The sequence below is a fragment of the Lactuca serriola genome, chromosome 9 (assembly GCF_051521515.1).
Source record: "Lactuca serriola cultivar US96UC23 chromosome 9, Lser_US96UC23_V15, whole genome shotgun sequence".
Classification (NCBI taxonomy): domain Eukaryota; kingdom Viridiplantae; phylum Streptophyta; class Magnoliopsida; order Asterales; family Asteraceae; genus Lactuca; species Lactuca serriola.
Genome location: NC_136416.1, coordinates 196,422,307 through 196,433,638, shown reverse-complemented (window position 1 = coordinate 196,433,638; position 11,332 = coordinate 196,422,307). Strand labels below are relative to the sequence as shown.

Below are 11,332 nucleotides of genomic sequence, written 5' to 3'. Positions count from 1 at the left end.
GGAAGTTGGTGGAAAGTTGGCAGAAAGATGCTTCGAATACCAAAACTCTTTCTTATGAAGGCATGTTCATTTCATTATATACACAGTTCACATACTACTTTCTGATCATGTGCAGAAAATTGTTCCATCTTCATGAGACCTCCTTTGTACCATGTGAATCTGAAGTTGTACATTAATTTGTAGTATTATTTTAGGGATTTTGTTGGTTATAAAAATATTATCAACGAAGTCTATTTGGGTAAATATGATATTTTGAAAGTTTGTAGAGATATAGATGATAATTAAAAGGTAGCTTTATAAAAGGGCATAATAGTCAATTGACAAAAACAAGGATTTAAAATGATTAAAATTGTTTAAAAAAAGGATTTTTGGACAAATATGATATTTTGAAAGTGTAAGTGTGTGTGTATAAGGTAGGGCAAATATGATATTTTGTTGTTTATTTAAGACATAGATGAAATTCTTCCTTTAAAAAAATGTTTTGATTAGCTTCTATATATATATATATATATATATATATATATATATATATATATATATATATATATATATATATATATATATATATATATATATATATATATAATAACCAAATAACCAAAAGAGATATGCTACATATTTAGAACTATTTAACATTTTTACATATAATATTTTATATTTAATCATTTAGTTTTTTTTTTGACAAATGTTAAAACTATATAATGTAACCTTTTTTTTACAATATTTATAATTTTTTTAATTAGACCATGATAATATTATAAATTTTACATTCATACCAAATGAAAATAATTCCTAAAAAAATAATATGTAATGTCATATTACATCCGTCCCCATCTATGTAATTACCGCGGTTAAAATTTCAATAGCGGTCACATGCTGCTATTTGAAATAGCAGTTATCGTGGTGGTATAATGGTTTTTTAATATTACATATAATTTATAATTTTATATTATATATTTATATAGAGTTTATATACTAAAGTATTAATATTATATATTAAACAAACATATATGATATATGGATACAAATTAAGAATTTAAAATCATAACTTCATAAATTCACTGACTTATGTTCCTAAAGGCTAAATCACATATTCACATTGAGTGATTGATTGTTTCTATGATTCATAAATTCACAAATTAACGAGTTTATAAGTGTGAAACATTGAAAGAGAAACACTTAACATTAAAGGATTAAAGGAAACATCACATTTAACATTTAACATAGATTCACAGTGAGTGATTGAAGTATTTGACAGTCACAAGTTTATAAGTGTGAACAGTGTAGCGTTGTATGTTGCAGTGTGTTTGTATGTTGAAAGGAAAAGAATAAAGGAAACAACACATACTGTGGAGTAGCCAATTGACCAACATGTACAAAAGTGCATAATCGGCTGTAGCGCCGCTTATAATGGTGATGCGTAGCGCGGTAAATAACGTTCAATAGCGCCGCTAATAGTGTCACCGCTATTCGTAAACGCTATTTTGAAATAGCATTTATGTACCTTCGAACCTCCGATAAACGTTATAGCGACGCTATAACACCACTATAGTGCACTATTGATAACATAGGTCCCCATGATTCCATATCTCGTGCAATTATATATCTTATCGCTTCCATATATGAATCATTATAGTTCATATGACGCATACTTGAAGCTAGACATTCTTCACGAGTTTCATTATTAGTACCACCTTATGTCCCTACATCATTGGGATTGTAGGATTTTTGTTGTGTTTTTTTAAATGTTACATCAAACCTACTATTACTTCTTAAATAATTATTGATCGCCATCGATTCTATCACAATATTTACTTGGTGTGTGTACATATAATTAACATGCATATCTCTCAATGATGCCCACTTACCTTTTACACTCCAAAAATTCATTGATAGTTAAATGCAAGGTTGTAAAAATCGCTCGGCGATAGCTCGGTGTTCGTCTGACGATAAACGATTAATCAGACTCGACGGTGATTAATCGATGATTAATTGGGGACCCTAAATTATTAATAAAATTATTTAAAAATTAATATTTCCTAAAAAATTAAGTATTTGGAAATTTAAAAATTAAAAATTTTGAAAATTTAAAAATTTTAGTATAATATTTTAAATTTTGAAAGCTTAAAAATTTAAAATTTTGGTGAAATATTTGAAAAATATATTTTTTTTGAATTTTTTAAATATTTCCCGCCTATGACCGCCGAGGATCGCCAAGGCCGCCAAGAACTGCCAAGCCCGAGTTTGACCGATTTTGACCAATTTCTGCCAATCACCCTATTCATAATCAGTTCGAGGCCGCCAAGCGATTAATCGGCCGTCAAAGCCGATTTCTGCAACACTAGTTAAATGTCTCTTTCAACTCTTTGCAAGCACACGTAACAACAATCCGTCAATATCAAAAATCCGGTATATGATAACAAATGTATGTATTGTTGTATAAAGTTAGATACCTTCTACTATTTGGGTATCGAGCATTGACAAAGTAATATTTATTTGTAATGACAAATAAAATAATTATTTACGGTACCCATCTCAGCTAGCATCAAGCGGTATGAAAAACAAAAAACTTGCATTACTAAAAAAATTATACTAACCATCCGTTGCATGTGAAAATTAAAGTTTCAAGTTTGTATAAGGCTTCATTGAAAATTCTTGTGATGTGTGGTACCCCTCTCACCCGGTTCATACAAATGTAAAATACATGTTAAAATCACAAACTATCATTATATATTGTGTTGCATATTCCTTCAACCATTGTACTTCACTCCCCACGCTCGAACCGATGCCCTCACGTGTGTCTTATCGATAGCGTCAATGCAATCGTACAAATACACTATATCATAATTAATATATTTATTAAAGTTTAACTACCATAAAAATACCTGGAACATTGGATAGTGCCGATGATTATTTAATATATTCGGGTACATCTTCATTATACTTGGCTGTTGGCCAGATGATGTCACTACTTAACTTAAGCACGACTTTAAAAACCATATGGAACTGCCTATGAACTGTTTCCCCGGAATGAACAAAAAGTTCTTGCACGCACCTATTCGTACATCCATAAATTAAAGTCATCAAAAAAATTACAACCGATTCTTCAATAGATATATTATGTGTTTGTTTAAACCCGTGATTTCTAACAAAGATCTATACATAACTTTCTAAATATTAGGACGTGTAGGAAACATGTTCATTACCCTTTCACGACTGGTTCACAACTTTTTAAATTCTATTTATCTTGTCATAAGATAAAAGACTTTGTCAAAATTAGGGACTCAAATTAGAGATATACGAGATGTAGTATGCTCCTTTTGTTTCGAGATTACGTTGTCATCAGACATTAGACTATGACTCGGTTCCAATTCCAAAGCGATAGTAGTCGAAATGATGTTAACTTGAAGAGAATATGGAGGTCAAAAGAGATACTGATGAAATCAATTTAGGTGACAATGAGCCTCTTTTCTATAGTTTCCCTAAAAGGAAAAAGCATAAGGATATTGCCAATAGTCGTTCGCCCAAGGATAAAAATCTTACAAGGGAAAACTAGATGTTTTAGCAGATGTCCTATCATCAAGAAACACACAAACTTTTCCACCAACCAATCCCTCTCCAACAATACTAGTTTGCATGAAGATTGTGATCTCTTTTCCAAGTTTCGAAGAAGGTTTGAGAATGTGTTCACAAGCATTACACGTCTTCACCAAAAAGCAAAATCATGAAACTTTTATGCTTCCAACGACTCACTAAGTGAATATGGAGTTCCTTAAGTTACTTATGGAATAATCATTTGTCACCGTAATGATTTGTCATTTTATATGTTATTGTCATATATGTGTTTATCTATATGACATTATATACTTGGCATTTTATATTTGTATTATGTTGACATTATGTTATTTACATTTTATATTTGTATTATGTAGGTTAGACAGTGATGATTGTAATTTATATAACGGTAACCAAGAAAATTGGGTGGACAAGGATATAGAATCTTAAAAGTTCTAAGTATCATATGTAAAGGGAATAATAATAGCTCGTAACGCTCATCACCATAAATGACCATAATAGACGTATAAATGTTTAGATTGCACGTCTAGTATTTAGAAAGTTATACACATATCTTGCTAGAAATTACGGGTTGAAACAAACACGTAATGTATCTATCAGGTAGTCACTAGAAATCTTCTTGATGAAGTCGGCTCATGGATGTACAAATAAGTTAATGCAATAAGCTTTTAATTATTCCGAGGAAACGATTCATAGGCATTTCCATACCGTTTTAAAAATCGTGTTTAAGTGAATTAACAACATCATCAAACCAGCTAACTATAATGAAGATGTACCTAAATATATATCAAATAATCTTTTGTACTATCTAATATTCTAGGCATTTTAATAGCAGTCGAACTTTAATAAATGAAATAATTATGATATCTTGTATTTGTAGGATCGCATTGACTTTATTGATGCGACACGTGAAACATCAGTTTGACAAACGAGATGAAACTAAGTACATTGGTCAAAAGAGATACTACACAAAATACAAAGATTGTTTATGAATATAACATGTGTTTTACATTTGTATGTATCGGATGGGAGGGGACCACACATGACACAATAATTTTCAATGAAGTCATTTACATTTGTATGCATCGGATGGGAGGGGACCACATATGACACAAAATTTTTCAATAAAGTCATATACAAACATGAACTTCAATTTCCACGTTCAACCGGTGGTTAGTATAACTTTTTAGTAATGCAAGTTTTATACTTTTCTTACATTTTGAAACAAATAACAAATGTTTGTTTTATTCGTCATGTCATTACAGATTACGTTGTCGACGTCAAATACCCGAATAGTATAGGGTATCTTGCTCCATACAAAGGTACAAATATTCGTTATCATATACCAGATTTTCAATGTAGACAGATTGTTGTTATACGTACTCCCAATTGTTATATGTACTCCCAGGAGACCGAAACAAACATTAAACTATTAGCATTCGTCATTGAGATATATCATCTAACAAACTTTTGGAATGTGGAAAACTAGGTGGATATTATTGAGAGGTGCATGTTAATTATATGTAAAAGCACCAAGTATGTTGTGGTAGCATCAATGACGATCCATAACTATATTAGAAGGGATGGTAGGTTTGATGAAACATTCGACAAGGTACAACAAGCATCCTACAACCTGAATGATGTAGGTATATAAGATGATACTAATACTGAAACTAATGAAAAAGGTCCAAGTATACGTCATACAAACCATAAAAATTTGTATATAGAAACGATACAAGCTATTATTACGTGAGATGTGAATTACGACGAGGAATGTAATATGACATAACGTGTTTTTTTTAGAAATTATTTACAATTTGTATTTTCATACATTATTTTTAGGTATTATTTAATATTTATATTTTCCTTTTGTATGAACATAATTTCTATTTTTATCATGGTCTAATCAAAATATTATAAATTTTGTAAAAAAAATATATTATGTAGAATTAATATTTGTCAAACTTTTGAAATGATTAAAGTATAAAATATTATGTAAAAATACTTAATAGTTATAAATATGTAAGGTTGGACAGAGTCCACAACATTTTGGACTGGGTCAAAGTGGTACCATTGGCCACAACATTTTGGAGTGGGCCAAAGTGGTACCATTGGCCACATCGTCTCGAGTCAAGATGGAACTGCCAAAAGGGTGTTTCAAGGGGTAAACTAACCTGTTCCACCATTTCTAGTTCATGCTTTGGTTAGTTGTATTTCATGTATAAAATTTTGTATCAAAATAGTTTTACATGTTTTTAATTAGTTTTGTATATAATCAACATTAAAAAAAATATTCGAGGTATATTCTATTTTATCCAAATTTTATAATGTAAAAGATAGTGTTTATGAATAGTATAGCATTATATTTAAAGTTTAAACAACACTATATATATAGTGTTAGGTTTAGTGTGGGGTTGGAGGATTTTAGTGTAAAAATGAGTTTAGTGTAGAGTATAGTGTTGGGTTGGAGATGCCCTAAGCATGTCATTTTTGGTCATTATACATATAAAAGTTAATCCAAACACTTTAAAAAAAATGGCTTATTAACTTATAACTTTAAAGTTTATTGTCTTTTTAAAAAAGACAATAAGTCAATAAACACTTTTAATAAGCAATCCGAAGCACCCCCTAGGACCAATACGACAATATACCCTTATAAAAATATCTTCTTCCTCTTAAAGCTTCTTTTAAATTAAACAAAAATAATATATAGTTAATAATGATTATATATTTGAAAAAAATATATATATTATAAGTGCATAACATGAATATCAATTTTACAGTTTGATTTCAACTGTCAACGGTTAACATACAAACAACAGTTGCAGAGTTACTTACAGTTACAGATATGTTTGCTACACCTTTATCCGGATCACAAATGAACCTGATCATCAATGTATACAAAATATAATCAGTTCATAAAAAGTTTTTTGATTTAATGTTTATTTGACCAAAATATTGAGTAAGAATCAGATGAAAACTTACAAGCAGGGAGGTTGGAAATATCTGCAGACACAGCACAAGAAATGCCCAAATTTGAAAGAGCTCCCCTTATAATTCCACAAGGGAAATACAGATGCATGCTACTTGCTTCTGCTGCTTTGTTTCCAACTCCAGGTTCTTGAGTTGAACCAGAATTCTCAGTTGAAGACATGCGTGAAACCCATGCAAATTTATCATCTTGCAAAACAAATGTACCCTAGAAGAATATGCATGAATTCATTATATCAAAATGTCATTTAATCTAGCAATCTTTTACTTGTTGTATGAAAGTGGAACTTACTCTATGATTCGTCTTTAGATTATCTATCTGTTTCTTGAAGAGCTCAGACCAGAAATCTTTACAGATGAACTTGATTGCCTCCAGGTGATCACTGAAACGTGGTCGCTCCATTGTGTACCTAACAAAAAGATGAAATCAGTAACAGCTTGAATCGGATGTCTCTGGTTTTGGGGGCAATGGAGTAATGAAATCATATATATTGCAAATCACGAATTCCATTTGACAAAACTCGATGAGTAATCCGATCGGAGAATCACAATCTCTAGCAACACAATTATTCAGCTAAGAAATCGATTCGGTGATGAATCTCTAGATCTGGATAAATAAGAGCTAACAGATCTTGATCCTGAGTACCCTAGAAATAAAATTGAAAAACGATAATGTAGATTCGATGATTGAAATTTAAAGATCCAGGTGAACAAATGCGATTCTAGGGCTAAAAGCCCTAATACGATCTAATAAATAAAAAAACTAGAATCGATTGAACAAAACAACTGACATTTCAGATTAATTCGAGGAAAGCAATTAGCTTGTGCGATATGGCATGTATACCTTTCAGAGAGCTGGTGGCCGACTTGGTAGCCGATGGCTTCGATTCTCCGAGCAGCGAGCTCCGGCTTGCTAACGTATAGTACATTGCAATACGAAGAAACAATCTCTGTAAGCAAACTATCCATACAGCTTTCCGATACTTCTCTTGCCATTTATGTTTCTGTGTAGGTTGGCTTGGCTCTGCGTGGTGGAGATGATCGATGTCTCGTTTCTTCGGCGATTTGATGATCTTTGGCGTTAGTATTTCATTGTAATTTATGCTCGACGGATTGTACTTCTCTTTGTGCCCAAAAGGGCGTAACTTCTAAAGTCCATTCACTATTGGGCCATCTACTTATCCGGCCTATTAATAATAATCATTACTCTTTAAGTGGAACAAGGCCCATAAAACTCTTTCATCTCAAAATTTGAAGTATACTAAGTTGAGGTATTAAAGCCATTAAATTATCTTATTTTATTAAATACATAAGTTTAGATATTAAATCCATTAAACTATCTTATTTTATATGATAATCAACAACCCTCATCATAATCATGTATCATAAAAATTCTTCAATTCCTTTAATCCTATATAAGATTTATTTATGTTTTTTTATTCATATAACTCAATTCTCTCTTACAATAATCATCTTTGTGAAAATCAAGGAAGAAATTTTAAACATGATAGAAGAAAATGGGGAATTTTAGGTTACATGATGTTTTAAGATACATTATTTGATTTTAATTCAAAAAAATTACTTCATACTAGTTTACTAGATTTAATACCTGAGCTTATATTCTTAACATCAATATATTCATTTTTTTTCCTATTAATAAATTATAAATCACCACAATACATAGAAAGTTTTGTTGTAGAAGCGATTTTTAATTATATTTTATTTAACAAAATTATATTTTATGAATTTCTAATATAAACTTACAACATCAACTCTTATTTGAGTGGTTTAATAACGACCCATTAAATAAAAATGACATAAATATCCCTATGCTTGGTTTACAAAAGAAATCAACATTTGAATTACTCCCTTGGCCTTTTCACTTCTTGGGTTAAACAAATAAAAACAATGATCTTCTCCTTCATTCTCCACAAACTCCACACTTCCTTCCCATTTACTCTTCTTTAATGTCTCCATATAATCTATCCCTCTTTGTTTCAAAAAATCCTTTTCGGCAACCATTATGAACACCCTCGAGCAACCCATTTTCTCAAGATCCGGATCTGAACGTGGGTTGAGTTTCGGGTCATCATCCGACGAAGAACTACCCGGATACAAATACTGTATCATCTTGTCGGGTTCTTTCTCAGAGAAATACGGGTGCAATGCGATCAAACCCTGGATATCCAAACCGGGTTTACTGACTCCGGCTTGAACCGTAACATAATGGGCCAAGTTCGCCCCGGCACTCTCACCCACCAAGAAAACCCGACTTGTATCCACGTAATCGTTGATCCACGGGTCGGGTCCTGACCCGGTTGAATGAGCGGCGATCCACTTGAATGCAACCCAGCAGTCATGGTAGGCGGTGGGTAGAGGGTTTTCCGGGGCAAGCCTGTAACCAACGGCGATGGCGACAGCTGGGGTTTGGGAGACTAGCGGCGTGAGGAAGCTGTGAGTCACGATGTTCACCGGTGATCCGATGCAAAATCCGCCGCCGTGGATGTAGATGATGAGCGGAAGCTTTTTTGGTGGATCTTGAGGGTTGATTTTTGGGAGAAAGATACGGGATTTGGTTTCGTGGTCAGATGAGATTACTACGTCTTTGGACTGGACACCGGTGATGGGGTCGGTTGATGGTGGGAGGCGGGGTGTGGTGATCAGGCGTTCGATCCGGCCGTCGTTGTATACTTGTAGAAAAGGTGGGAAATCATGGAGGAGTTCTGGTGATGACGCCATTGAAGAAATTATGGAAGATTTTGGGGGATGCAATAAAAATAGTGAGGGAAGTAGATGGGTTAAGTGAGGCAAAATTGAATGATGATTAAAGTGGTTGGTAAGTTGTTACATTTATGTGGGTAGAAATTTTGGTTCAACGTTTATGATATAAGATTCCAGGAAAATTGGTAATATATGTTTGATTTTTTATGGTAAGTTTATAAATTATCAAATTCTTCTACTTTAATTAATTATTTATTGTAACATTAATTTCTTTTTTCTCTATTGGTTCATCAAATATATATATATATATATATATATATATATATATATATATATATATATATATATATATATATATATATTTCTAGCAACTATTATGTAATACAATAGGAATTTAGGAATAATTTAATCATTAAATAAATTAATAAGGGTAAATTAGTAAATCATGACTCTAAATTTATGGTAATTGAGATAAATGGAGGATTTGATTTTAAAATCACCAAAATAAAAAGGAGAAAGAATGACACGCCTTCATCTTCTGCTCCCCTTCTACATAACCTAACCCTAAATCACGAAAGTCATCGGACACCACGACCACCACAGCCGCAATAAACCCTAAAATCACCTTTTGATTATGAAGATTATAAGTTCAAACGATTCTGAAGATTGGCTGCTAATCAGAATGCAGGAGATGATGAAGCAGAAGATGATGAATAGGTTTCACAAGCGCAATTCCTCTTCAGCATCGTATGTTGACTTTAAGTTAGGCGAAAAACTCGATTTCAAGTTCTCTATCCTCCAAGCTCTTCAGGTCTATCTCTTTCGTTTTTCATACACACAACTGTTATCTATTCCTCTTTGTCATTTTAGATGGATTGTCAAACGATTCTCCAATTGGTGTTGTTTAATTTAGATTTTTTTCTTTATTTGTGATTGAAAGCCAAGCCACACTCACAATACACAGAAATCTTCACTTGTTGGATGTTTTTTTTAATACTTTGAGCTTTGATTCTCTATTATCTATATATGTTGCACGAAAGGTGTTTGTGGAAATGCCTAAAAGAGAATGTATTCTGTGAAAACTCTTAGAATGTCTATTATTCTGACAGAATTCGATTTCAATCCCTCCTTATTTGTCAATATAGGAAAAGTAAAAAACATTGCAAGATAGAAAAAATGAAATACATTCTGTTAGAATCTAGTCATGTGGTATGTATTCTGTCAAAACCCTTAGAATGTCTATTATTCTGACAAAATTCGATTTCAATATCCTTATTTGTCAATATAGGAAAAGTAAAAAACATTACAAGATAGGAAAAATGAAATGCATTCTATTAGAATATGCTATCATTCTCTATTATATAGTTTCTATTAAATAAGTAATGTTTGTATTCAGTCAGAATTTATTTGTATAAATGCATTCTGTTAGAATGTCTTTGATAATGTTTGTTAACAACAAGTACATTAGTTTCACTGGTAATACTAACAAATAATGCATCTTATTCTTTTCAGAATGGCTTGAAGAAGGAATTCAATATTGATCATACAAGAGAAAGATTTGGAATCGAGTTCAACAACAAATATATTTTGCGAAGAATTACATTCTTGCGATGATATGTCACATTTTTATCATAGTTTGAATCAAGTGCATTATTTGGACCATTGATGAAGATCATGTGTATTTGCTTAATAATTGTATATTTAAGAATGTTATTTCTTGATATTTTTATTCATTTTTGATGATATTCTGTTAAAATATGTATAGCTATATTAAATTGTATAAGACTATTAGTTTGTAAGAATATGTATGATTTTGTATTCACGTTCTAATGTATATGAAGATTATATGTTGAATTATTAAATCAGGTTAATTATAAAAAATATATGCATTGGAAATATATTCCGCAAGAATAAAATCGAAAATATTTTTACTAATTAATGTTTGACATTCTGACAGAATAAAATCAGATTTTTAAATTTGAATTAATTTAAAATATTCAGATTTTAAAAAATAAAGGAATTAATTATCCCTAAAAATCCGAAA

The 11,332-nt window shown here is 31.4% G+C and overlaps 1 protein-coding gene and 1 pseudogene across 3 annotated transcripts; both read right to left on the bottom strand.

Moving 5' to 3' along the window:
* Positions 1 to 2,555: 2,555 nt before the first annotated feature.
* On the bottom strand, positions 2,556 to 7,653 carry LOC145073372 (uncharacterized). Of its 3 annotated transcripts, none has more exons than XM_079019926.1 (5): positions 7,412 to 7,653; positions 6,860 to 6,977; positions 6,562 to 6,775; positions 6,415 to 6,460; positions 2,556 to 3,055 (listed from the first exon to the last, which is right to left on the bottom strand). In XM_079019926.1, the coding sequence occupies exons 1-4, from the start codon at positions 7,561 to 7,563 to the stop codon at positions 6,432 to 6,434; spliced, it is 513 nt and encodes a 170-aa protein (XP_078876052.1). In that variant the 5' UTR covers positions 7,564 to 7,653; the 3' UTR covers positions 2,556 to 3,055; positions 6,415 to 6,431. The 3 variants fall into 3 exon arrangements, with proteins under 3 accessions (XP_078876052.1, XP_078876053.1, XP_078876051.1); XM_079019927.1 differs by lacking the exon at positions 2,556 to 3,055 and adding an exon at positions 4,539 to 5,209; XM_079019925.1 differs by lacking the exon at positions 2,556 to 3,055 and having other exon boundaries at positions 6,285 to 6,460.
* A 602-nt stretch (positions 7,654 to 8,255) lies between these two features.
* On the bottom strand, positions 8,256 to 9,389 carry LOC145075239 (putative carboxylesterase 12 pseudogene; annotated as a pseudogene).
* Positions 9,390 to 11,332: the final 1,943 nt, after the last annotated feature.